This window comes from Amblyomma mixtum, chromosome 5 (genome assembly GCF_055824585.1).
Source record: "Amblyomma mixtum isolate Tamu chromosome 5, ASM5582458v1, whole genome shotgun sequence".
In the NCBI taxonomy this organism is placed as follows: Eukaryota; Metazoa; Arthropoda; class Arachnida; order Ixodida; family Ixodidae; genus Amblyomma; species Amblyomma mixtum.
The window spans coordinates 159,880,537-159,906,898 of NC_143016.1; the positions used below are offsets into that span (position 1 = coordinate 159,880,537).

Below are 26,362 nucleotides of genomic sequence, written 5' to 3' on the forward strand. Positions count from 1 at the left end.
CGTGGCCGATGTTTATCACTCGGCTAGAAAACGGAAAGCATCACAAGTTTACTGAACTCTCTCCGATGCACTCAAGAGCACTCAGCTAGTATGAGCAAAAAGAACACTATCTGCCGAACTAAGTTGGACTCCATGTCAGCGGTCTCTGAGAACACTGCTCTGTAGATGACGCCGACCTTGGATTTTTTCCATAATAAATATATGTATCCATATACAGCGCTTGCTACGTGGTAACTGTCGCTGTCGTCATATCTTGGAACCGAGGAATACGTGTATCTTTAAAATTCTTACTTGCTCTTCCCATAATTTTTTTTATTCTTCCCTGCTTTCTTGCTAGCGTGATCACTCCGTATTTCCCGGTTAGTCCATACTTTGCTAGAAAATCATTTTTCCGAGAAGAAAGTTCTTGCGAGAAAACAAGTTTTCAAGGATATTTTATGGTGAATACGAAAGGGGTTCATTTTGACAATTTACATAACTGAAGAAACTACATTAATCATTCCTCATATCGACAAGGAGCTAAAGCAGTTGTGATTTCCGCTGTCACTGGCACAAAGTTTTCTTAAAGCTCTCAATGCATAATAGTTAACTACGCCTGCAGAAAAAGAGTCCACACAACAGCTGAACCTACTATCCTAGTTCAGTTGTGGTTATTTCTGTCGGTAGAGGCATAAAAAAATCATGAATAAATTAAGCAACCATTCCTGGTACACTGACACGAGGAGCTCGTTCCTCGGTCTGGACAATATAAAGGTTTTTCTTTCATTTCGTACCTCCACCGCATATCTAAGCAACATTTACTGGCCCACTCGCTGCACATCATGATAACAACACATGAAGCGAAAAGAATCGTTATATTATCCCGGGCGGGAATCGCTCTCGCGGCAGCGTGCACATGTCGTGCCCTTTAGTGGCACAATGGCGGCAGCGTACGACGGCAGCGCCCCCTGGGCCGCGCAACCAGCACCGCTCGTGGACGATGGCTCCTGCGGGAGTCGTAAAAGTCAACGACCGACTGACGGCCGCTACGTGCAGCGGAAAAACTTTTTCGTTTGCCGCACTCGTAAAACACAGCGGGCAGGGAAACCCCCGGAGCAAGCATTTCGCTTTTATTTCGCGTGGAAGCAAACACCAGTTGGGATTTGTGATGACGTTCAGTGCGGTGTCCAATATTTTGTTCTCTTTTGGGTGGTCTATTGCCCGACAACTTCAGGAGCTACTGCTTTCTGTCAGCGTAGATGCGTAGACGTCACAACATGTTCTCTGCGGGATCACTGAATCGCTTACATGAGTCTCCACAGAAAAGTGTGACCATCCATTTATTGAGCAAGTGAGATAGAAACAACAAAATTGAACTTGGGCAATGTAAAATGTCCCTAGTGTAAGCAAGGCAGAAGAAGCTTTCTTTAATTTTTTTGTATGATGGCATGACACAAAAGATGGCTTAGAAATGCAAGTGCAAACGCGTATTGTGATAATGATAAGATAACGCAGAAAATTGTACATAAACGTACAGTTCATGTAAGTTGAACATCTGAATTATAGTATATGCACCAGATTTGGCAAGCTTGGAACATCACCAAGATACTTGAATGGCAGTAATGATGGAGATTCCACAGGCATGTTACTAAAAACGCAACAATTTCATCCGCAAGAAATTTGAATAACACTAATGACGCAGATGCGACTGTTCTGTTACTAAAAAAGCAAACATTTATACCACATGCTGAGTTGCACGTCGATGGGAGACCTGAGCACATCTGGAGTCAACTCAACATCTCCTCCTGCGAAAGCAGGTAGCGGAGAGCGGTTGGAGGGGGGCCTCGAGGGAAAACGAAAAGTGGTGAAAAATCACGCTGAGGCGAAAGAGGTCCCTTCTAAATTATGAAATATTTGAAACGCGCACATAGATCTTCACTTGCAATGCCGAGAGACATCTATCTTCATTACAGCGCGCTCATTCGACGTCGCTTCGAATAGCGCCTCAATAATGCAAGGGTCAAAGAGCGGAGCTAGTGTCGCTGATTCGCTTTCGCAGTAACTATAATATGTTTCGCCATTGCTTGCTGTCTCTTCCTTCTGTGCGTTGATGCAACAGGGGCAAGTGTCTGTAGTACAGCAGCAGTCCATCGGTCTGGCGCATCTCACGAGACCTTCAACCAGGCATCGAGCCCGTGAATGTGGTCAATTCAGAGCGCTTGTGTTCTCGGCAAGACAGGCGCATCCTACTGAAAATTTAGCAGGGTATGCAATCGCGGCGCGAAATGCACAGCCTAGACTTGAGTACTGTATTTTTTTGCTACTTTGCTACTTCATTCTTTCCCTAGGCATTGGCTTCATTGCGATAGTAAACTACAGAGTGATAGAACGGCTTGACATGGCCAGTTTTAATTTCTATTTTAGTTTAAATGAATATATACGAGAACAGAAGAACGTAATCATTACGTGCGTCGTCCTTAGTAAGATAAATAATCAAAAAGTTTTACCACAACTATTCATGCCATTGGTTTGCTGACTGTGCTTAACTCTAATGCTGGACGAGTGCACATGTTGAACAACGTGTGTGAGATAACCGGCCCATTTGCTGTTCCCTTCCTTGCGAGGTGGAAGAGTAGGGTCTGATATCTGTTACAACGATTTTCTATTCCAGTTGAAGGCTGCAATGTAATTGTAGAGTTTTGGGCGGCCACATATCGAGATCGCTAAATTACTTAAAATAAGCGCCTAATTTACATTTTGAAAGACACTTTTGATGTCTAAACCGAAGATTCGCGGGATATATCAGTGCATCCCAATCCCATAACCTCCACTCTTCCTTCTCCTCTTCGGCTCGCCGGATCCAAGGAGACAAAGTGAGCGTCTCTGTGAAGCTTCAACAACCGCATTCTCTTCCCCTCACCACCGTCATCGTCAGGTCGCGTTTGGCAAACAGAGAGGACTTTATACACGTCTCCATCATTAGGAAAACGTTTATGGTGAGCTTTCGGGAGACCTGGACGTACGCGGTTGGTCTTAGGGTATTCACCGAGTTTCGCTTTGTCGTCATCAATAGACACCTGCTCAATCCACATTTTCCTTGCGGCTGCTATGCGCGTATGCACCTCTTGCCTTTCGCCTTCCGAACTCGCCTGCTTGAAAAGAAACCGCCGGTCTTCACTGCCCATGTACAACTACTGTTGACGACAAGGGCAAGTTGCAGCTTCAAGCGCGCACTTATACCACTTCAAATGCGCAATTAGCACAGCACTGCAGCGGATGGCAGCTTCGGCATTGGTACGAACTAATTTTCAGCTGCTATCTGCGTACGAAAGAAACTTCCGCGCACTCTCCACAGGGTGCCAGAACTTGTGAAAAAGGCGCATTGTTCCGCTCATGGCGCCATTTACAGTAAAAAGGCTGTGCGCGCTAATCCAGTTAAAGTCGTTTTCAGTCCTAGACTGCAAGACGCGAGAGACAGGTAAGCAGGAATACAAGCAAACAGCATCGCCTTCTCTGTGATTGATGCATGTCGTCTAACGCTTTGCACATAAACATACTGAATATAATTAAAGACAATGTTGTATATCTCAATGCTAAGAAAAGAAGAATGACGAAAAACATGAAGATGTATGTCGTATGGCTTTATTGCCTGTTCATGATTTTTTTTCGCACTTCGTTTCCTGGGAAACGAACATAGCTTGCATTTTTGAAAATATTGTCTTGCCCTTGAAGGATATCATAAAGAAGTTCTAGTACGGCTTTTTGCTTTTATATTTGTAATGATTCAAGCCAACATGAACGTAGCATTGTTATTATGGAGCCCGTCTTTCTGTACCTTGAAGAAATATAACGTACCGCCATTTTTTGAATTCTTTCTAATTTTGTCTATTAATACTTTTTGATGGTGACTCCAGACAGCACAAGCATAGTCTAAGGATGAACGTGTGCATGTTTTGAAGGCAATTTACTTGCCATCTTTTTTTGCATGTTCTTGTATTTCATAGTGAACACGGCCTCATGAACGAAAATGAGCTGTGTGCACAGGTGAACCTTAAAAAAATATGTTTGAAAGTATGGTAATCACAAATCCTATGAGCGAAATTTTCAGAAGCAGGCCCGAGAAGAAGGTCGAAATGTTGCTCGGAACACGATCACTTCAGATCGCTTACAAGTTGGGCGACCATAGAGCACATGGTGAAATTTGGCTGAACTCTCATACAAGACGCACACTACAGCTCAGATTTGGGTGCTTCAGGCTTCCAACTGTTTGGTCCTAAGGAAGATGCGTTATGTGAGCACCATTTTCCAGACTTGGATGCTGTCATCACCGTTTGCAAGAATATGGTATTTGTTTGGAAGTACAGGTGTTTACGGTCCCGGCACATAGGCTCTTCTGGCAAAAGTGCAAAGCAATCTGTTATGACTGTCTCAAGCATTTACTGTACGTACCGCAAATCTTTCTATATTTTTCTGTTAGTGTTCTCTTTTTTATCTGGTTTAGTCACCAAAAAAATATATAAGTGACGTTACTTTCGGAATGAACGTCGTATATGAAGTGCACGCCGATCACGCTGGCACATTCTCGAGAACGAAGCAGAAAGCAAGCCGACCAACAAAGCTCTAAAGAACGAGACACAAGGCCCAACATAAAAGATGCACAAAGCAGCGCTGACAAGAAGCTGCGGCTTACTGAAGCGAAAAACTAATATATAACCAGCCTTCCAGGATGGCGGCAGCCAGCGGGGCAAGAAGAGCGGCAGAGCGTAAACATCACTACAGGTCAGGTCGCGTTTGAGAGCAATACTTTTTTTTTTTTTGCCCGAAAGCGGTGTGGTTCGTTGGCTTACGCTAGTGTCGCGGTCTTTGGCGGCAGTGCAAGCTTCAGCGATCTTTCCTGTGTTGTACTCAGCATGCGTTAAGTAAAGGAACAGCGTCGTTTAGACAAGGGACACACGCAAGCTGGTTGCAATGAATGGCCATCTAATATGGCAGTTTGTTCTTGACGGCTTCCTTGTGCTCACTGAGGCGCACGTTAACACACCTATTAGTCTGCCCGATGCCTGTGCGGCAACACAATGGCGTCATTATATGTACCATGTTTTCCCTGCAGGAGGCGTATCGCTGTACGTGCTCCGCAGCGCAGACCTTGGGAACGGCCTGTGCACTTTGTGTTTTGAAAGCACCCCCGAAACTTATCTTTATTCATTCTGCTTCCGAACGCTTCTGAGAATGTCGCTAATATTTCTTTGCCAGTCTGGCCACCTGCCGGGAAGAGCTTGCCCACGCAAAAAGGCCTCCACTAGCTATTTCTATGGCGTCTGTTGGTTTCTAAGCACCAACTAGGCAGCTTTTTCTTGGCAGTTTTTTTTTTTTTGTACGTGAGATCACTTCCTCTAAAAGCGATCTATTTCGGTGCACTTTCACAAGCGCCTTAGCAGGTCCTAGAGATAGTGCAGTTTGAACCTGCTAGCACTAAGAAAGACTTCTGTGCAGCCCAGCCCCCCCTCCCCTCCCTCTTTTCTGTCCAGGCATGATTTATAGTGGGCAGCCAATACCATGGCAGGAACGCTTAGAGCTCACTAGGCCCGTGCGAAATGGCCATATGTGAAACTGGAAGTGTTTTGTGCAACGCGGCCAAATCCAAAAATACAATCTGGTCGCGCTGCAGATTTGCGGAAATTTCTAAGCCTCATGTCTTCATTCATTATAAAATTTGAGTCACGGAGGACATAAATTACTTTTTGAACTGTACAAAGCCGGTATAAATGGCGACGTTCTAAAATGGATTGAAGATTATTTAACTAACCGCAAGCAGGCAGTTCGCGTTGATGGTTTCGAGTCTGGTTTTGTAGATGTATACTCAGGAGTACCACAGGGGTCCGTGTTAGGGGCAGCACTTTTTCTGCTTTACATCAATGATGTAGCAACCGCTTTAGATAGTTCTGCTAAGATAAAACTCTTTGCGGATTTTTGCGCCGGTATCTTGTTTAGAGGATCAGATTAAGCTCAATCGAAACCTTCAGGCGTTTGGTAGTTGGTGCGACAAGTGGGAAATGCGAATTAATTTTGATAAGACCACATACACGCACATCACTGCAAAAAAGAATATTTTTGCTTTTCAGTACGATATTCAAGGCTACAATCTAGTTAATGTGTCTTGTTTCAAATATCTTGGTGTTTCTATTTCGCATGATTTAAAATAGCACAATCAAGTAGAAAGAGAGTGCTCTGCGGCACAGAAGAAATTGGGTTTTTTAAGAGCAAAACTGGGGAGGTCAACAAAAGATGTTAAACTGCTGGCTTACAGATCTCTTATTCGACCATCCCTAGAATATGCGTTAGTAGCATGGGCGCCCCATCAAAAGGTAATGTGGGCCAAAATAGAGAGAGAGAGAGAGAGAGAGAGAGAGAGAGAGAGAGACTCTTTAATGAAGAGCAGAGAATTTAGCCGGCGTTTAAAAATCGCTGGCATGCTACTCTGCGTAGGGAGGGGAATTTGGGAGATAAAGACAGAAGGAGAGCAGAGTGGAAGAGGTAAAAAAAAACGAAGATAAAATGCGGCCATGAAATGGGTACTAAGGATGCAATGGCGAGTATTGATGTAACCTATGGAGTGATGGAGTGCATAGTCCGTCAAATGGGCTGACGAAGTTCACTGCATGAAGAATGCATGAAGGTGACGTGCAAGTGAATTTAAAGCTTATCGAGATGTCCAATGTCTTTTAAATATGTGAATAGAAAAGTCATTGCAAGTCTCTGTTGCCTAAGGCAGGCTAAGGGACCTAAAACTTTGTCCATTGTAAGGGGCACTGAGCAGAGCTTCTGCATGCAATGTTCATAGTACGCACGCTCGTTAGCATATGCAGGGCACTCAAGCAAGATATGCTCCACAGTTTCTATCGCGGCACAGTTGTCACAGTGCGGACTGTCCATTTGTCTAAAACGGTATCGTAAGCCGTTTGTATATGCAGCATTAAGACGAAGTCGATGATAAAGTGTTTCCAGATGTTGAGGAATTCTGGGTGAGAGTCTTGATCTAAGATGTGGGTCGACTGAGTGAAGAAACTGGTACTGATATGTCGGCAAACTCCAAAGCCGATACAGAAGGTGCAACGCCGGGCGGCGCGCTTTATTTCTTCGAAATATAGAAGGACAAACTCAGTTTCGGCGATGTTAAAGTCTTGCGGTCTTGAATTATTGGAAGATCGATGCAAGAAGCACAGAGTAAAAGCGTTATTTCAAATAATTCACGGCGAACTAAAAATTAATAAAGATTTGTATTTAAAACCTCCAGGCAGACTGAGCTCCCGCTTAAATCATAGTGAAGCTATTCAACCGTACTTTTCCGGAACCAATGCCTTTCGTTGTTCGTTCTTCCCACAGTCAATAGAGCTGTGGAATAAGCTGCCTGCAGAAATTGATCGCAGTTCTAATACTGCATTATTTACAAATGCAATCAAGGTTCTTTACTAAAACTGTGCCATGGGGATATTGTAAAGTGTTTTTCTTTCTATTTTTTTCTCCTTTTCCTTTTTTTCTGTTTGTGTGTGTGCGGCAGCTGGTTGAACATTTGAATACATGTCTTACAGTCTGTATATCGTATCTTGTGTTGTATCCGTAGGACACTGTAGTACATGTGCATATTTCTTTTTGTATCTGGCTGTATCTTGTATGAACGAATATGTAACATCCTTCCCTGTTATGACCCTCAACTGAGGGTTGACAGTATTTCTAAGTAAAATAAATAAATAAATAAAGCTTGACCTTTTCACGAGCACTAAAAAAGAATTGCTTGCCTTAAGGCGGTCAGAGTGAAGGCTCAAGGGTATCTTTGTCCTGTCCAATCTGCAGCACCAAGAAAATGCAGATAAACCTCTATTATCTCTGCTTTCCAGGGATTTAACACTTTCTATTAGATTGATCTCTCATAAACTGCCTCAAAACTGTCTATGAACTGCCAAAGCAAAATGTACCCTTTTTTTTAACCATAATTATAGTAACCTTGTTCCTACCGGTGACATGCATGGTTTTGCTCACTACCTCTCTCGGTTACAAACTTGACATCGGCACAATGCGCAAGTTTTCTCTAACTCGCCGCAGGCTCTGGCCAAAAAACAATTTTCTAGGCGAAATATGCCGACTGACGTATCATTCTCACTTTTGTGTGAGCCGCCGCGGTGTCTCAGTGGTTATGTCGCTCGGCTGCTGACCCGAAAGACGCGGGCTCGATCGAATTTCGATGGAGGTGAAATTCTAGAGGCCCGTGTACTGCTTGATGCCAGTAAACGTTAAAGAACCCCAGGTGGTCGAAATTTCTGGAGTCCATCACTACGGCGTCCCTCATAGCGTGAGGCGCTTTGGGATGTTAAACTTCCGTAAACCAGATCCCTTCTGTGGAAACGGCGGGTGGGGGGTAGGTAATCATACAAACCAAAACACTTCCTATCCTCCACTTGCCTACTTATGGTATTATATTTAGAAAGCCGCGGTGCTTGACTGGTGATCGGCTTTCCCGGTACGAGTTTGCAGAACACGACGCTACCTTTTCTCTTCAAATCTATGCACACTTGGCATGTGCGACCGAAGCCAGAGTGGCACAGACGCCGCTCTGCCTTCCGCAAAGCGCGGGCTCTCCTGCCACAGTTCACCGAAGCGAAAAATAGGTCCAACCTTTTAAAAGAAAGTAGTTTCTGTAGCATTTAGGAGATCGAGGACTTATCAGCGGAAAGGAATTACTTAGAGGCAATTGCATATTCAGTGGAAAACTTAACTCAATAACCTATAGCTCACGGCCGCCTTCGTTTACAATGCGCAAAGAAAAGGGACGCAAACAACCACACCAAAAAAATAGCCGACGCAGAGGCAGTGATGGAATATCGAGCGTTAAAACACCTAACATAGGTCGTCAGTTCGAATCCCTGCTGCGAGCTAGAATCTAACTTAACTAGCAAGTCTGTGCTGAACGAAACGCGAAATCGTATGCCACCACCCCGAATACCCTGCGACAAATGGTTTGAGCCGCAATGTTCATATGAAGATTCGTAAAAAGTTGGAATGGGGGCTACATAGGTCACCGGTTCGAATCGCTGCCGCAAGCTAAGCTCTATCACTTAAATATTAATTTTATGCTGTACGGAACGCTGAATCATTTTACACCATCCTAAACATTCTGCGGCAAACGGTTCACCCACAAATTTTGCACGAATGTCGGTACTGAGAGGCCTGACATTGACGCTTGCCGGAGAGGGATTATATACTGGGTGGACATAGTTTTTGGCCTTGAGTTGTGATGCTCGGGCACCACGCGGCCGCCTATTGTTATTTTATTCAATTTTATAGCCACCTTGATTACCGTGGCAACCACTGGGATGCAATGTCTTCTTAATGAAGGCGGCCGTCTTTGATTGTATCCGTGGATTCAGCATAACTCGCAGGCTCGAAAAGCGACCCGTAGAGCTAACGCTGTAAAACCAGACGAGCAGAGAGTTGGGAGGGTATGGCACCGCTGCAGGTGTACCAACCTCTAATTTTTATTTCCTCATGCACTGGGCTTCTTGGTATTACAGCCAGTAACCCATGTGTTGGGTCTCTTCTGAGGAAAGAATGACCCTCAAACTGCCTGAAGTTTTCGGGCTTCTCAATACTGTAGGCTACAGTGATCGTATCAAAAGAACGCAACGAGTGGCGCCAGGTACTCCGCTCTTCGATACGCCTCTGATAGGTTGCGATATAGGCAATCTGTAGGTGCCCAGGTTTTCATTCATTCCAATTTTTGGCCTCACTGCGCTATTACTGGCTTCTGTTCGGATATACAGTACCTTTTAAGCTGCATGAGACTGAGATGATGTGCGCCACTGTCTTTTTAATGCGAAAACATTGAGATAATAGGATAATACTTGAAAAAAAAAACAGCAGTTGTTAGCACTGGGCCACGGTCTGCGGCGTACTGTACTACTCCGGTAGCCAATCAGAGCAGTAAAATAAATCAGCTTTTTAATGTTTGACTTTATTAAACAAGCCGCGTATCAAAATTTTAGAGCTCATAATTTTGTTCCTGTTATTAGCATCCTGCTGAGGTAACAAGAGAAGTTATGACAACGGGCTACTAATTTGTCGTGGAGCAATTCTGTGCGACGGTCTTGACTGTGAGTAAAACTTCAATACAGTCCTAAGTTGTATCCAACTATAGTCCCATTAGGAGAAAAGCCGGCGGTGTGTGTCAGTATGTGTACTGGTAGATGGTACATAAAGTCCCAGCGATGGCAAAAAATACGGTGACGTCATCAAGTGGCCTTATGACGAACAGAGCAAGCCGAGCATCATTTTCAGACAATCATATACATATCGTTCGTCTATATACAGACCACGCTGGCCGACCTTTATGTGGCGCCAGTTTTCCCTACAGCATTCGTATCAAACTTGTTACCCAACCTTTTGTCGTACAGTGTTCCGGCTGGTGTCATGTGGTTTCTCGCTGCATATAGCTTACATGCGCCAGTTGAGTTGGAGGCAATACTGGCGACAGGGATTCGAACCCACGACATATAACTTTCAATTCTATGCCTTCCAGGCTGTTTAAGGCTTCCCGTTAGGCGCGGTTGAGGTGTCCACCGTTATATGAGACTGTTACTGTGTCATATCCTTTCTTCAAAACCCATTTTCTTATCAAAATTGCGACGCAACCGTTCGTCATACAAAGTTCCGGGAGGCGCCATACGCGCACGTGTATGTCGACGATGTGTGTGTGGGTGTGTGTCAGTGCACCCAGGAATAGTAAAGCTTTCGCATTCGCACACGTTAGCAGTGTTAAGTTCTGTAGAATTTTTAAAACTTGCACCATATTAAAAATAAAAACACGTTTCAAACTACCGTTTGGGGCATGATAGGCTTAGCTTCTTATTTACTGCTAGACGCGATATAAACAACTTTAAATATTCTGTATTTCAAATGTTCGTGTGCTTCAGCACTGTGCGTTTGACAGTCCCTAGCGAGTAAAACAGAAGTTTATGCGCATTCGGGACTCTGCTAGGAATGCGCTGTAGTCTAAGAGTCGTTGTAAAGTTTTATGCGAAGCATACTACTTTAGCTACCACTTCAGCCCTTCACCGTGGTTATGCGCCTCCAAATCACGTCATACATGACGTCGCACCACGTGACACGATGACGTCACGACAGTGGAGAAGCGGGGGCCCACCTCGCGCCGTCGCTGTGGTTGTGCGCCTCCAAATCACGTGACACGATGACGTCACGACAGCGGAGAAACGGGGGCCCACCTCGCGCCGTCGCTGTGGTTGTGCGCCTCCAAATTACGCGACACGATGATGCTTCGCATTCTCCAGGCTTAACCAAGTTAAGCCTCAGCCATTTTTATTCACGTCTAACAAATGAAGCAAAGAGAACATTCTCATGTCTAGTGAGTAACGGCACACGGTGGCTGTAAGCCGTACACTGTGGTAAGGAAAAAAAGAGAACTAGCACGAATAATAGGGAGCGCGTGCATTATCCGCTACTTCTAACAGGTAGGCTCGATGAACAGCAATAAAAAAGAAAAAAAGGACAGGGCTCATTAAGAGTTGAGCACTGATGCCTAGATTTTGGGTTCACGGGGATACTCGCTAGATAGTAAAAACCTGCAATAATTGCGAACACCTCACTCCTCGAAGCAAAGCTTTCAAGTAAAACAAGTAAAAAAAGATAGGTCTCACCGAGATTTGAACTCGGATCGCTGGATTCAGAGTCCAGAGTGCTAACCATTACACCATGAGACCTGAGCAAATGTTCCGACGCCGGGAATCGAACCCGGGCCTCCTTGGTTATAGGCGGATATCCTTCCCACTAGACCACGCCGGAGACGTCCGTCGGTCGGGGAGCGGCGGAACCGGTTGCTGTCTGAGGCGCGCGCCGCGACGCGTCGCTGTAGCAGCTATGGTCGTTGGTGTGGCGCGGGCATTTGACGTACGTTAGAATGGGCCAGGAAAAGAAAATATGCCCAGCCGGCGCCGCACCTGCCGTGCGCGTGCGATTGTTCCCTATTTTTTTTTAAGTTATATTTTTATATGTCCCATTGGCAGAAAAACCGGCGTCCGCCCTTTGTCGTCTATAGTACGAAATTCGAATGATATCAGAAAGCCGGTGTACGATGTCACAACGCATATCAGCGAATATGTATATTCATTAATGATGAAAGTAATGTACAAGGCACGAAAGTCAGGACTGGTAGCTCCAAGTCACGATTAGTAGTCATTCTACAATGTATCATTACTATGTACTTCGCAAGTAACATCATTTAAGGTATACATAGTTTGTGCAAATTATGCGCAGTCCCGACGCGCAGTCATAGACATACGTTATAATCATTCTGAAACATAGCATTAATCAGCACTTTACAAGTAACGTAATGTAAGGTGTATAGAGTTTGTACAAAGTATGCGTAGTCACGAGGCGCAGTCATAGTCATCACTCATAATCATTCTTAAACATACCACGACTCAGCACTTTACAAGTAACGTAATTGTAAGGTGAATAGAGTTTGTACAAGGCATGCGTAGTCAAGCCTCGTAGTCATATTCATGACAGCCATTCTGCAACGTAGCATGAAGCGGCACTTTACAAGTAACGTCATGTAAGGTGCATAGAGTTTGCACAAAGTATCGTAGTCACAGTCATCACTTATAATCATTCTGCAACGTAGCATGAGTCAACACTTTACTTCTGCAACGCAGCATGACGCAGCAGTTTACAAGTTACGTCCTGTAAGGTGTATAGAGTTTGCACAAAGTATGCTTCGTGGTCATAGTCATGAATCATAGTCATTCTGCAAGACAGCATGTCTCTGCACTTCAGTGCTTTTGCATTCTCACACGCAATCAGTGTTAAGTGTGTCTGCCGATTTTGTTTTTTATGGTTCTGTGCTCGACACTTGTTTGGCAAAAAAGCAACCGGCCGTAAGCTTTGCAGTCACACTTCATTAATGGCTCCTTCGGTGGCCATGGCACTCTGCATCAGCATCACAAATAGCACTCTGCCAGCTAATCAACGTGCCTTGTAGGCATATATAATGGAATATAGCCCGGTGCCGAAGAATTGTGTTCATGAATATCGCCCTTTTTTGGACCCGCGCCAGAAAACTAAATGGGCGCCACCGCCAAGCCGAATCGGCGGCAGCCCTGCTGTTAGTCATGCACAAGCAGCCGGTTGGCAAACTCCCATGCTGGTGAAACCGTGCCTTGTTTAAATATTGCGGCAGCCGTTCTGACTGGTGGCATTATGTGCTTATTCACGACATTTATCGTAACGAGCTCCTAGGCGATAATCAGGTGAGATAATCATGAAAACCAAAACACTCTCTTTCCTCCACTTGTCTACTTGTTGTAGTTTCTTTAAAAAGCCGCGTGGCTGGACTGTTGATCGGCTTACCCGGTACGAGTTTGCAGAACCCGAAATTCCCTTTCGTCTTCGAATAATATGCACACTTGACATGTATGTGCGACCGAAGCCAGTCAGAGAGGTACAGCAGTCACTCTGCCTATCGCAAAGCGGCGGCTCATCCACCGCAGTTCATCGAAGCGAAAAATAGGTCTGTCCTTTTAAACGGGGATAGTTTTTGCATCAATTCGCAGATCGAGGCCTTATCAATGGAAAGGAGCTATTCAGAGGCTATTGTATATTTAGTGGACAACTGAACTCAACAATCAATAGCGCACGGCCGCCTGCGTGAACACTGCGCAAGCTCCGCGAAGAGAGAGAGAGAGAGAAACTCTTTAATGAAATACCACGGCCGCTTGATGCAAAGCGGCCGTGGAAATACAGAGAGTCTAGCCGGCGTTTAAAAATCGCTGCCATGCTACACTGCGTAGGGAGGTGAATTTGGGAGATAAAGACAGAAGGAGAGCAGTGTGGAAAAGGTTAAAAAAAAACGAAGATAAAATGCTGCCACGAAATGGGTACTAAGAATGCAACGGCGAGTATTGATGTAACCTATGGAACGATGGAAAATGTCTTTACGCACTAAGCATCACGGTTACAGCGCTAAAAGAAAAAAAGGGACGCAGACAACAACAACAACAAAAATGAGCCGACGCTGAGGCAGTGATCGAATATCAACCCACCTAACATAGGTCATCGGTTCAAATCCCTGCCGTGAGATAGACTCTAACTTAACTGATAAGTTTATGCTGCACGTACCGTGAAATCGTATGCCACCAACCCGAACAATCTGCGACGAACGGTTGAGCCGCAATTTTAATATGAAGATTCGCAAAGGCGTAGAATTCGGGGTAACTAGGTCGCCGGTTAAAACTACTGCCACGAGCTAGGCTCTAACTTAACTAAAAGTTTATGCTGTACGAAACGCTGAATCGCATTACACCACCCGGAACATTCTGCGGCAAAGGGTCGGGCCACAAATTTTGCACGAATGTCGGGAATGAGAGGCCTGACATTGACGCTTGCCAGACTAGAATTTATATACTGGATCGACCCAGTTTTTGCCTCGAGTTGTGATGGTCGGGCATCACGCGGCCACCTATTGTTATTTTATTCTACTTTATAACCATCTCGGTTACCATGGCAACCACTGGGATACAATGACGAAGCGGCCAGACGAGCTCACGTTCTAAGACCAGACCACCAGAAAATAAGGCATGAATAGCACCGCTGCAGGTGCAGCAACCTATAATTTTTATTTCCTCGTGCATTTGTCTTCTTTCTGCTACAGCCAGAAACGCGCACTGCATGTGTTGGGTCTCTTCCAAGGAAAGAATGACCCTCGAACAGCCCCCAGAGTGCACTCTCTGCGGAGAACCGCACGCCACCCTGGACCACATCCTCTTCGGCTGCCCTGCCGATCCTCCCCCGCAGGGACAGCCCGCCATCGGTACATGGGAGGAATGGGAGGCCCTCCTTGCGTCGCAGGACCCGGACGCGCAACTTCGCTGTGTGAACCGGGGTGCCAGTGCCATGGCCCTACGTGGCCTGGACACATGCGCGTAATGTGAGTGCTGTGCGGTGGCCCTGAGACCTTGTACGGTCCAAACTCACTTGCTTAATAAAGTTTTCCATCCATCGAACAGCCTGAGGTTTTCGCTTTTCTCATTGCTATAGGCTACAGTGTTCGTATCAAAAGAACGGGACGAACGGCACCAGGTAATCGGCTCCACGATAGGCCTCTCATAGGTTGGGATACAGACGATCTGGGTGTGCAGGTTTTCATTCATTCGAATTTTTGCCCTCACGGCGCTAGCTCCAGCTGTTGTTCGGATTTACAGTACCTTTTAAGCTGCATGAGACTGAGAAGATCGGCGCCACCGTCTTTTTAATGCGAAAACATTGAGATAGTAGGATACTACTTGAAAAAAAAAACAGCAGTTGTTAACACTAGGCCACGGACTGCGACTTCCTGTATTACTCCGGTAGCCAATCAGAGCAGTAAAATAAATCAACTTTTTAATGTTTGACTTTATTAAAAAAGCCGCGTATCAGAATTTTAGAGCTCATAATTTTATTCTTGTTATTAGCATCCTAATGAGTAACAAGAAAAGTTTTGACAACGGGCTACTAATTTGTCGTGGAGCAATTCTGTGCGACGGTCTTGACTGTGAGTAAAACTTCACTGCAGTCTTAAACGATATCCAACTATAGTCCCATTAGGAGAAAAGCCGGCGGTGTGTGCAGTATGTGGGCTAGCAGATGGTGCATAAAATCCCAGCCATGGCAAAAGATACGGTGACATAATCAAGCAGCCTTATGACGAACAGAGCAAGCCGGGCACCGTTTTCAGACAAGCATATACATATCGTTCGTCTATATACAGATCCCGCTGGCCGAACTTTATGTTGAGACAGTTTTCCCAACAATACTCTTATCAAACTTGTGACACAACCTTGCATATGGTTTCCCGTTGCATATAGCATACATGCGATAGTTGAGTTGGAGGCTATACTTGCGACAGGAATTCGCACCGACGACATACCACCTTCAATTCTATGCCTTCCAAAACTGTTTGCGGCTTCCCTGAGGCGCGGTTGAGGTTTCCAACAACATATGAGACAGTTACTGTGCATATCCTTTTATCAAAACCAGCTTTCTTATTAAAACTGTGATGCAACCGTTCGTCGTACAGTGTTCCGGGTTGCGCCATACGCGCGAGTTTTTGTGTCGGCAGTGGCTGTGTGGCTGGGTGTCAGTGCACCCAAGAACAGTAATGCTTTTGCACTGTCACACGTCAGCAGTCTTAAAATATCTGTCGAACTTTTTAAACTTATATTAACAAAAAACACGATTCAAACTCCCGTTTGGAGCATCATAGGCTTAGCTTCTTATTCAGTGCAAAGCGCGTTGTAAATAGCTTTAAAAATTCTGTATTTGAAATGCTCGTGTCCTTCAGCGCTCCACGTTCGAAAAACCCTAGCGAGTAAAACAGAAGTATATGCGCATTCGGTGTACTGCCAGTCACGCACTGTGGTCTAGGAGTCGATGCGAAGTTTTTTTACTTCTCGAATAACAAATGGAGAAAAGAGAACATTCTCATGTCGAGTAACGGCATGCGGTGGCTGTGTGCCATACAGGTGGTGAGAAAATGAAAAAAAAAGAACTAGCATGAATTATAGGAAGCGCAAGTGTTCTCCGCTACGTCTAGAAGATAATAAAAAAACAGTAATAAAAAAGAAAAAAAACAGGACAGTTAAAAGTTGAACATTGATGGCTTGATTATGTGTACGCAGGGCCTCTCGCAAGACAGTAAAAACCTGCAATAATTGCGAACACCTCATTCCTCAAAGCAATGCTTCCAAGTAAAATAAATAAAAAAGACAGGTCTCACCGAGATTTGAACTACGATCGCTGGATTCAGAGTCCAGAGTGCTAACCATTACACCATGAGACCTGAAGAAATGTTCCGATGGCGGGAATCGAACCCGGGCCTCCTTGGTGAAAGCCGGATATCCTTCCCACTGGACCACGCCGGAGACATTCGTCGGCCGGGGAGCGGCTGAACCGGTTGCTGTCTGAGGCGCGCGTCGCGACGCGTCGCTAAAGGAGCTATAGTCGTTGGTGTGGTGCGGGCATTTCAGATACGTTAGAATGGGCCAGGAAAAGAAGGACAAATAAAAGTGCCCAGCCGGCGCCGTACCTGCTGTACGCGTGCGATTCTTACCTATTTTTTAAAGTGAAATCTTTTATGTCTGATTGGCGGAAAAACCGCGTCCGCCCTCACCGTCTATGGCGCGAAATTCAAATGCTGTCAGAAAGCGGGCTTACGATGTCACAACGCACGTCCTCGAATATCTATAGTCATGAACGATGAAAGTAACGTACTAGGTATGAAGATCATGACTGGCAGTTCATAGGAATGACTAATACTCATTCTACAATGTATCGTTACTTAGTACTTCGCAAGTAACATAATTTAAGGTGTACAGAGTTTGTACAAAGTATGCGTAGTCACGACGCGCAGTCATAGCCATCACTTATGCAACATAGTATGACTCAACGCTTCACAAGTGACGTAATGCAATGTGTATAGAGTTTGTACGTAGTGTGCGCAGTGTTTTATTTTAGTCATGCTCATGGGAGCCATTCTACAACGTAGCATGACGCGGTAGTGCGCTGGCAGTGAGAGTATAGATGCCTCCGAATCGTATTCTCGTCTGGTGGTGGAAAACAGTCCCCGCTACTTATGACAGGACCAACGAAACATACGGCATGCCATACGGTTCCGGAGATAAAAAAGTGCAAATCAATATGGTATCACTATTTCGTTTTGCAATTGCATGCTTGCATTGTCGCATGCATCGTCTGTCATTATTTTTATTTTCTGTATATTTATTTTAGCATACGTTTTGTATGCCCCAGCAGCCTGATCTTTCGGTCCACAGTATCCTAAAATTAAAAATAAATAAATACACAAATGAAAAATGTTTCTTGCAGACCAACTCTTACACTTTAACCACAGACACACGAAGGAAGCTGAAAACTGGCTGAGTGTCGACTTTCTTGCACTATGACACGACGACCTGCTGTTCAGCGAACTTTGTGGAAACGTGTTGCATATTTTGTTCCACTGCTGCAGGTCCTTGAAGGTGGTCCGCCGTTATGACCAGGCGCTGCCTCGTCTCCATCACTCTGGTAAGCTCATTGCCCATTGCTTAGCACCTTAAGGTATCTCATAACGCCAGTATTACGGTTCTAAGCTGGGAGTCCCAGTCGTCTTATGTCAGTAGCACTTGTGCAAAGAAAGGAGTTTCGATTCAGTGTCCCACTAAGCTAATACACTGTTCACGGTTTACGGTTTAATTTGTCAAATACATAGCTGAGGAAAAGCGAAGGTGAATATTTCACTTGTTAAGTTTCAGGCAGGACCATGGTAAAAAAACTTACTATATTCTTCCGAGTTACGCGCTGCTGATTGACATTCGGTCCATTGTTTCGTGGAAATTAAAATTAGACTTACTTTGGTTGTGCACACAACCGTAAAAATAGTCACGTTATTCACTGCATGCACAAATATACTGCTGTATATTGGCAAGTTAAACTCCACAATCCAAACTAAACTGCATGAGCTTTAAAATGAATCGTACATTGCTATAAATGATGGAAACAGGTTAACTGGACAGTAGAGTAGAGAAAGACATCCTTGGAAAAGACAGTGCGGCGTGAATGAACCGAAACCATACGCAGTTTCAGTCGTCACCTAATGCTCGCACTAGATAAGGAAATGATAACTAACTGATGCCGGCTTCATATAATTGCTGTGTTGAATTTTTCTACCAATGGGATGACATTTCCAGGCCGCATTTCGAGTATGCAAGCAGGAAGGCTCAAAGAGTGAGCTGCGATCCACTTACCGAGATATTATAACAAATACGCAAAAAAACAAGACAGCTAAATATTGAGTTCATTTGCTTCTTTATTATTTAGCATTGTAATCAGTATTAAAGCTGCAATCAGGAGAGGCTTAAGAACGACAAAGCAGGAGAAGGAAAGTAATCGTGGTCATAGGGATGAACAATAGAATAGCAACTTTGTTTTTATTTGAGCCCTAGCTCTACTATAGTAGTCATCAATGAAGAATATAGAAACGTGTACTTGGCTTTCGCAGGCGGCAAAGTGGCTACACGAATTCGTACTTAGACGTTTCAAACAGGTGCATCGAGCTGCCGACATGGAGTTTCAAATTTCTGAGTGTTGCAAGTGCTTGAAAGGGCACGTGCAGGTCAATAGCACGCCGCCCTCGGCTGCAACAACCGCTACCGGAATCCATAGATGCGAATCTTCAAGCTTCAACGGAGCGTCCACATAGGTTGCGCAGACACGGAGACACGAACCTGCTGCTATGGAGCAGCGCATTCCAATGCGTCGCATTCCGGATCGATCTCTGGTGAGGCACGAAATCTCGAGGCACGATGGGTCGAACAGGGCAGAATTCGCATCATACAGCGGATGGCGTTGCCTGCAAAGAAACAGTCGTGTTGCGAAAAGATGTGTATTCTGAACGTTATTTTTTTTTTCTTTTCATCGTTCATTGCGACGTTTTATAATGCACGGCCCGGCCTTAATAGCAAAGCATCGCGTAATAAGCATCGCTGAGTTGCGTGTAGTAATGCGACCGTTGGTAAGCGTAGCGTTACGCGAGGTTGCGAATATTGTGGTGCGTTGAGTTTAGAATATGAGGCGAAAACTTCAGCAATCGTGTTTGCATTGAACCTTTCTCTCTGTTGTCGTCTGTACTGCGCTGTTTGAATCGTGAGATTCTTCGCATTCTTGGCTACGCTCGCCGCGCTGATTTCTTGGCATTTTGACTGCAATAGCCCATTGATGGCCAAATAGTGTTCGTCGACAAATAAATATGTCACGTTCTCCGGTTGTGGGAATCCCGAAGGAGTGGTGCCACTTGCACTTTCTTTTTACGCAATGCTCTGGCTTATAAAAGTTTTGTTTTCAATAAAATTGACACATCTGCTATCGCGTGACGCTAACCTGTCAGCATAGCCTGTCTTAATATTCCCCTTTATTGTCTATTTGATGTTAATCTCTGTGTGCCAGCTTCTGCTCAAGTCGTAGAAAGAACAAAAACCACACCATTCAGGAAATGATTTGTGTTTTATGGTGATTTGACGTCTCCAAAGCGACTCAGGCTATGAGAGACGCCGTAGTGAAGTACTTCGGAAATTTCGACCACCTTGGACTCTTCAACGTGCACTGACATCGCACAGCACACGGGTCTCTACAATTTGGCGTCCATCGAAATTCGACTGCTGTCGTCGAGATAGAACCCGCGCCTTTCAGATCGGGAGCCGAGAGCCATGGTCACTGAGCCACCGTGGCGGCACATAATTCAGTAAAACTCAATAATTAATACTATACACTTCAGAATGCAGAACACGATCATCAGCAAGAACTTGAACGGCATCATTTATATCGGCGATAAGTAGGCTGAGGGGGGTCTCAGAACAAAACTTTGGGGAACGCCCGAGAAAATGTGAACCGGTGATCTCTGTTCGTGATTGTAGCTATGAAAGTGGGTACTGAGTGGCAAGTGACCTGTGATCCATCCAAGTAATTAATCACTTTACGTGGGAAACAGCCAATAAAAAAAATGTCAGGTTTAACTTGGTTAAGCCTGGAGAATGCGAAGCATCATCGTGTCGCGTAATTTGGGGGCACACAACCACAGCGACGGCGCGAGGTGGGCCCCGGTTTCTCCACTGTCGTGACGTCATCGTGTCACGTGGTGTGACGTCATGTATCACGTGATTTGGAGGCGCACAACCACAGCGACGGCGCGAGGTGGGCCCCCGTTTCTCTACTGTCGTGACGTCATCGTGTCACGTGGTGTGACGTCATGTATCACGTGATTTGGAGGCGCATAACCACGGTGAAGGGCTGAAGTGGTAGCTAAAGTAGTATGCTTCGCATAAAAATTTGGCATTGGCTTAGCTCTGCTGTTCCAGGGTATACGTAGCGAGAGGTACGGTATATCCATGGTTACGTCTGTTTTGCTTAATGTCATGGCTTCGTGTTAGACATTAAAGAGGTGATATGTGGTGAAGGCGCCACGTGTTATTCAACTTTACTGACTGCCAGAAAGACGGCCCGGTGATCCGTACAGTAACTCGCGGCCGCCTCGTTGGTGTATCGGTCGGAGGAGAGCGGCGCGCGGCGCCGGCAGCTGTGACAGCACTCGGCGGCTTCTCTCGGTCGGAGGCGCGGTGTGCTGCGCACCAGCTGCGCGGCTGTGACGTCACTCGGCTCCTCGCGCATGCGCACAAGTGGCGCCGAAGGCCCACAGCGAAACGACGAGACTGCGCGCAATGCAGCTCTCGCTACAAAAACGAGGACCGTAAGAAGCTGACACGGATTTGCGCTGCTAGTTCAACAGCAAGCTTTGTTACAGATAATTAATTACCATAGGGGCTCGCAACGAAAGTGCGAAGTTTAAGGAGAAGCTTTTTGTGGCATACCTTGTCGAAAGCTTTAGAATACTAATTGAAAATGGTATCGACCTGTTAAAAATTGCTATGCGGCAATATTGTGCGTGAATTCGATTACCTGTGTAACTGCAAAAAAACTCTTGCGGGAACCCTGCTGATGGTGTGAAAGGATGTTCTTGTTAGTTAGTATGAAATAAAGTGCTTGTGAATAATATGCTCCAGCAGTTTGCAGGAAGTAGATCAGTGTAATGGTCTGTAGACAGAAATAATTGTCTTGATACGCCATTTCTGCATTGAACCAATATTATGAACCTTCCAATTTTGCTGGAATGCTCTGTGGTCGAGTGGCTTCCCAAAAACCCGCCAGAACATGATGTGAGCAAAGCGCGGTTCTATGACGACGTGATGGGCCAGCGGAACGCTTTCTTCAAAGGGCATACATCGTTTTTAAAGGCACTCACTTAATATTTGGCTTTGGTTTCAAGAACGCTCCAGCCTGTTCATTGCCAAATGCTGCATGATCTAATGCGACAGCATTTAAAGTGGTTAAGACACAAAATTCCGAACAAAAAAAAATTGTATTATCTGTTTCATGAGTGTAACAATTAGGGCTTGTAGCAAGTTTCAGTAGGAGGCGTTGGGCGGAACGTAATTTAGCATAATTTTGAATGTTTTCCGAGAAGGAGCCGCTTGACATTTCCACCGGCATCAAATGAAGTCAATGTGAATTTGCCTCAATAATTATGGCGTCACAGATCTTCAGCTCTTGCTATCAGGAACAATCAGTGCTTCCCGGAGATACCGAGGTCAGGAGAATTGTAGACGTCCAGGTTGCCCGGTCGACCGTGACGTCGAAGTGCACTTACGCACTGGCTCTCAGCGAGACCAAAATTGCCGGTACAAAATTCTTTGTAATAAATTATTATCACTCTCGACGTGTTCTGAACTCATTTTCATAATTATCACGCCCTTAGGCCTCATTCAAAGCAAACATCGGACACCCAAATAGTTTGTGTCAGTACTCCTTTTTGGACCGCGCCGCCGCGGTGGCTCAGTGGTTAAGGCGCTCAGCTGCTGACCCGAAAGGCGCGGGTTCTATCCCGCCCGCGGCGGTCAAATTTCGATGGAGGCGAAATTCTAGAGTTCCGTGTACTGTGCGATGTCAGTGCACGTTAACGAACCCCAGGTGGTCGAAATTTCCGGAGCCCTTCACTTCGGCGTCCTCATAGCCTGAGTTGCTTTGGGACGTTAAACCCCAATAAACCAAACCAAACCAAACCAAACCCTTTTAGGACACGTTGGTCGATTCTGTGGCGCTGGCGGGATTGGCTTAGGAAACCGGAGTAGTATGAGGGAAGGAGAGCAGGAAAGCTTAGGACCTAGCCCTGATAGCTGAGGCGCAACGGCGAGCGTTCCGAAAGCTGCTGTCGCAGAATATCGCGTTACACACGCGTGGCAACCGCCGGCAATGTTTTTAGGCCAAAGCTTTTCGACGTTAGGATCGCTTGTTGACTCGGCAGCATCCGTTGCACGCCATTGATGAGAGGGCGGAATAGACAATGCCAGCCGATATAAAATCATCAACAGCGTTGTGTGTGAAGTTGCGAAGAGAAGAACCAGCGCAACGACTAGAGTATCGTGATGATTAAGAGTGTATGTATTGAAATGTCTCACACCTGAACGCAGGACGTTTTACATTTTGCTGGAAACTGATTGACGCACATTTTCGCGCACATTCTGGCCACGCGTAGGTGAGCCGTCTTCTTGGCTGCAATCTCATTGGTCATCTGGCTTGGACTTTGGCTGGTAAATCGAAACCTTAACTTTTTATCCATATCTTTTGGAATTCAGCCACGGGCTTTCACGCTCATTCACATGACCTAAGCAGTGACTAATGTACAATCTACTGTTCTGCACAGGGCAAGAACAATGCACAGTAAGACTCCTCTGTCAAGCCGCTAATATGCACAAAAGTGATTGCAGCACTTCCTCGAAAGTTTTAATAATATTTTCTTCGCATAAAGCACTAACTCCATCACGACCGCACATTCGGTTTCTTGCAATGGTGCAGCTGCTGTGGACGTGTCTGCTGCCCTGGTGCAGAGCTGGAGTGCACGGCTCTCGCGCTGAGCGGGTGTTCGAGCAGCTCAAGGCTCTGCGCGACTGCGAGCAGACGGCTTTTTATGACTCCAGGAAGAGAAATACGACTGGTGAGAAGACTCCCTGGCGGGATCTAAACTAAATGGCACTAACTGTACGAATGAAACGCAGTGCGTAAGTGACTGAGCACGTATGCAAATAGAATAAAGGTATGCGTCATGAACCTCGACAGTCGACATTATATGGTAGGATTTATGCGAGATCTCCACTGGCGCAGCCAGCTGGAATAAAAAGAAATAAAGGCATTAAACTGCTGAGGAGGTTGATGTTGTTGTTAGATACTGGTGGGATTAACTTGCATTTCCTCTTCCGGCAACTGCTACACTACAGCGACACTTAGATGGTGGCTAAATTCGGTAATTTTTGGTACAGATCTGTGACCTGGCCGATCAACATCGGCATGCGCACAATCCCCATAATAGCCACCAACTACTGCAATCACCAACCGGAGTCCAGGTCACAGTGTCGAAGAAATTTTAGAAGGCGAGAAGCCTCCTTCCTGTATGAGTGATGGCTACGTAGCTAAACAAAGTCTTGAAATGAAAGGTGTGGCACTTCTGCCCTCTTTTCCGTGAAGCGAGTGATTCCATTGTGGCCCCACGCAAATGTGGTCCTAACTTCATATATGCACTTTTTGTGGCGCGCCAGATCTAAGTAACCACTCACAGATTTCGCCCATTTTTTTCTGAAGCCTGCTTGGCTTGAAACAGATTAGCTTCTTTGGCCACTGCATTAGACCACTACGCCATCGCAGCAGCCAAACTTCCCTCGTGCTGAACAACCAGTTTCTCGCGCTGTCAAGCCTGCTTGACCTTGAAAACCGAGCCTCGAACCGAAGCCGAAGTGCAAACCGAAGTGTTAGAACACCTAATTTGCATTTGACCTGACCAGGCTAAACCGACCGTCATTTTTTTTCCGGTTATTTCTGTAAATAGGTAACTTATTCCATGTTGGCCAGATGTGATACCGCATTTTAAGGACAAACTACTGGCGTGATAATCAGAGAGAATTTCATGTTATTGAGCTATCATCTTGCACCAAGTATAAACACGGGTTCCATGAGACTACCAGTGTTATAAAAGCTAAACCTAGTTTGGAACCGTTCAGTTCGCGTTACCATTGACTCTAATGCGAAGCACAGGCATCACTAAGAGAGATATTACCCAGCGTTTCTTCCTCCGAACAGTAGCATTCGACTGCACAAGGGGATGAGCTTAATGCAATGAAGCCGCAGTGGCAAACCGAAGCTCTAATACAAAACACCAGAGAAGTAGGAAGAGAGAGATAGGTGTCTGCAATTTAGTGAAGGCTGCTACATAAAGAAACTTAACAGTGAGGTTGCCAGAAGAACTGGCACCGTGATGCCCGCAGAAGCTCTATCCCATGTCAAGAATGCTCTGACTTGACCCAATCATGTCGTAGTCGCAACAATCGAAGGGTAAGGACATTGCCTTTAGTATTTTAAAGCTTGGCTACAATTCAAACATACTTCGATTCGTGTAATAAATTACGCCTGAATCAAGTAAATTTATTACACACATACACAGTAGTTTGTGGCGGCCTGTATATACATGCCCACGGGTAAACGTTCTGTGTCTTGGATGAACACAACGCAAGCCAGTGTTTTTATACCAACTAGTAAGAAGTGCGATCCAGTTACATTGGTTTACGTTTAAGGCTGATGTAAAAAATAGTATATGAAACTAAAAAAATCAGTGCAGTTCGTTACAGTGCTTGCTCGTCGTCTTGTTGACACGCAGTGGGATGTGACTGGAGGTTTGACGGCTGGCACTGCTGGCCACCCACAGAGCGGGGAGCCGTGGCCTCGGCGCCATGCCCCAATCTCCTACCGGGTGTCGTGAATTCCACAGGTCAGTGCAAGCTCATCGTGGCACTCGGCGAAAGAAGAAAATAATGAATTCAGCATGGTGGAATTCATTCCAAAAAATAAAGTCCGATCAACAGAGTCCCTTTCGTTTATCAACTTCCATCAAGTTTACTATTAGATTTATGATTCAGGATATTAAAAGCAAATCAGCTGCAGAATGTTCGCAAGAGGGTGGTCCAAAAGTCACAGAGAAGGGGATCCAAAGGTCACAGAGAAGGTGAATTCGAAAAGCAGAGAGAGTAGTGGGATGCTGTTCCCGAAGAAGTGCACAAAAGATCGTAGGCAGTTTTGTTTTCTCTCTCAATTGCAAAAACATTATCTTCCGAATAGTTGCATTTATTACCGAAAGGTGGTAGTTTAGCCTTTTCGTTGTATTAGCAGTTTGTACAGTCGTCCATACATCTGCGTAGAGCGCTCGAATGGCTCACAGGAGAGTACACTTCTGTAATCTTTGAGTGCCCTAGGACTCAAAAGCTGACGGTGTCGCTCTTGAACATTCCCCTGGACCGTGTTTAACTCTTCGTGTCCTTAAAAGCTGTATCGGGCCCGGCAGGCGGCGACGATTGTTATAAATGCATAACAGCGTGCGCCATTCTACCGGTATAGACACGTGTGCGGGCTGCGGTACAATGGCACTGCACCACCACATTGCGGTGATAAATATGGCAAGAAAAGTTTTTATAAATAATAAAAAAACGCCGCGTTTTTCTGAGAATTTATATGGACACCACATCACGCTGCTGCCTTTACTGTTAGAATTACTGAAGTTTTACTTTTTCTTTTAATTTGCATCACTCTACAGTTCAGAAAGCGACTACCAGTCAGGGTTCCTAGTGCGTTTGGCAATGTAGAGCTGTCGTTTCTCCCTTGTGGCGTGGATTACGCTCTGTTTACCTGCGCTTTAGGC

At 45.4% G+C, this 26,362-nt stretch overlaps 1 protein-coding gene and 1 non-coding gene across 2 annotated transcripts in view; one reads left to right on the top strand and one right to left on the bottom strand.

Annotated features, from left to right (window-relative positions):
- LOC149344293 (calcitonin gene-related peptide type 1 receptor-like) overlaps positions 1 to 26,362 on the top strand; it is a 123,343-nt gene that overhangs the window by 74,731 nt on the left and 22,250 nt on the right. Inside the window, exons 2-4 of the mRNA XM_089542588.1 lie at positions 18,047 to 18,102; positions 23,479 to 23,617; positions 25,328 to 25,438. Coding sequence (XP_089398714.1) covers positions 18,070 to 18,102; positions 23,479 to 23,617; positions 25,328 to 25,438 — 283 coding nt within the window. The 5' untranslated portion in view covers positions 18,047 to 18,069. The remainder of the gene's footprint in view (positions 1 to 18,046; positions 18,103 to 23,478; positions 23,618 to 25,327; positions 25,439 to 26,362) is intronic.
- TRNAQ-CUG (transfer RNA glutamine (anticodon CUG)) lies at positions 11,676 to 11,747 on the bottom strand. The gene has a single exon. It is a non-coding gene; the product is annotated as a tRNA-Gln (tRNA).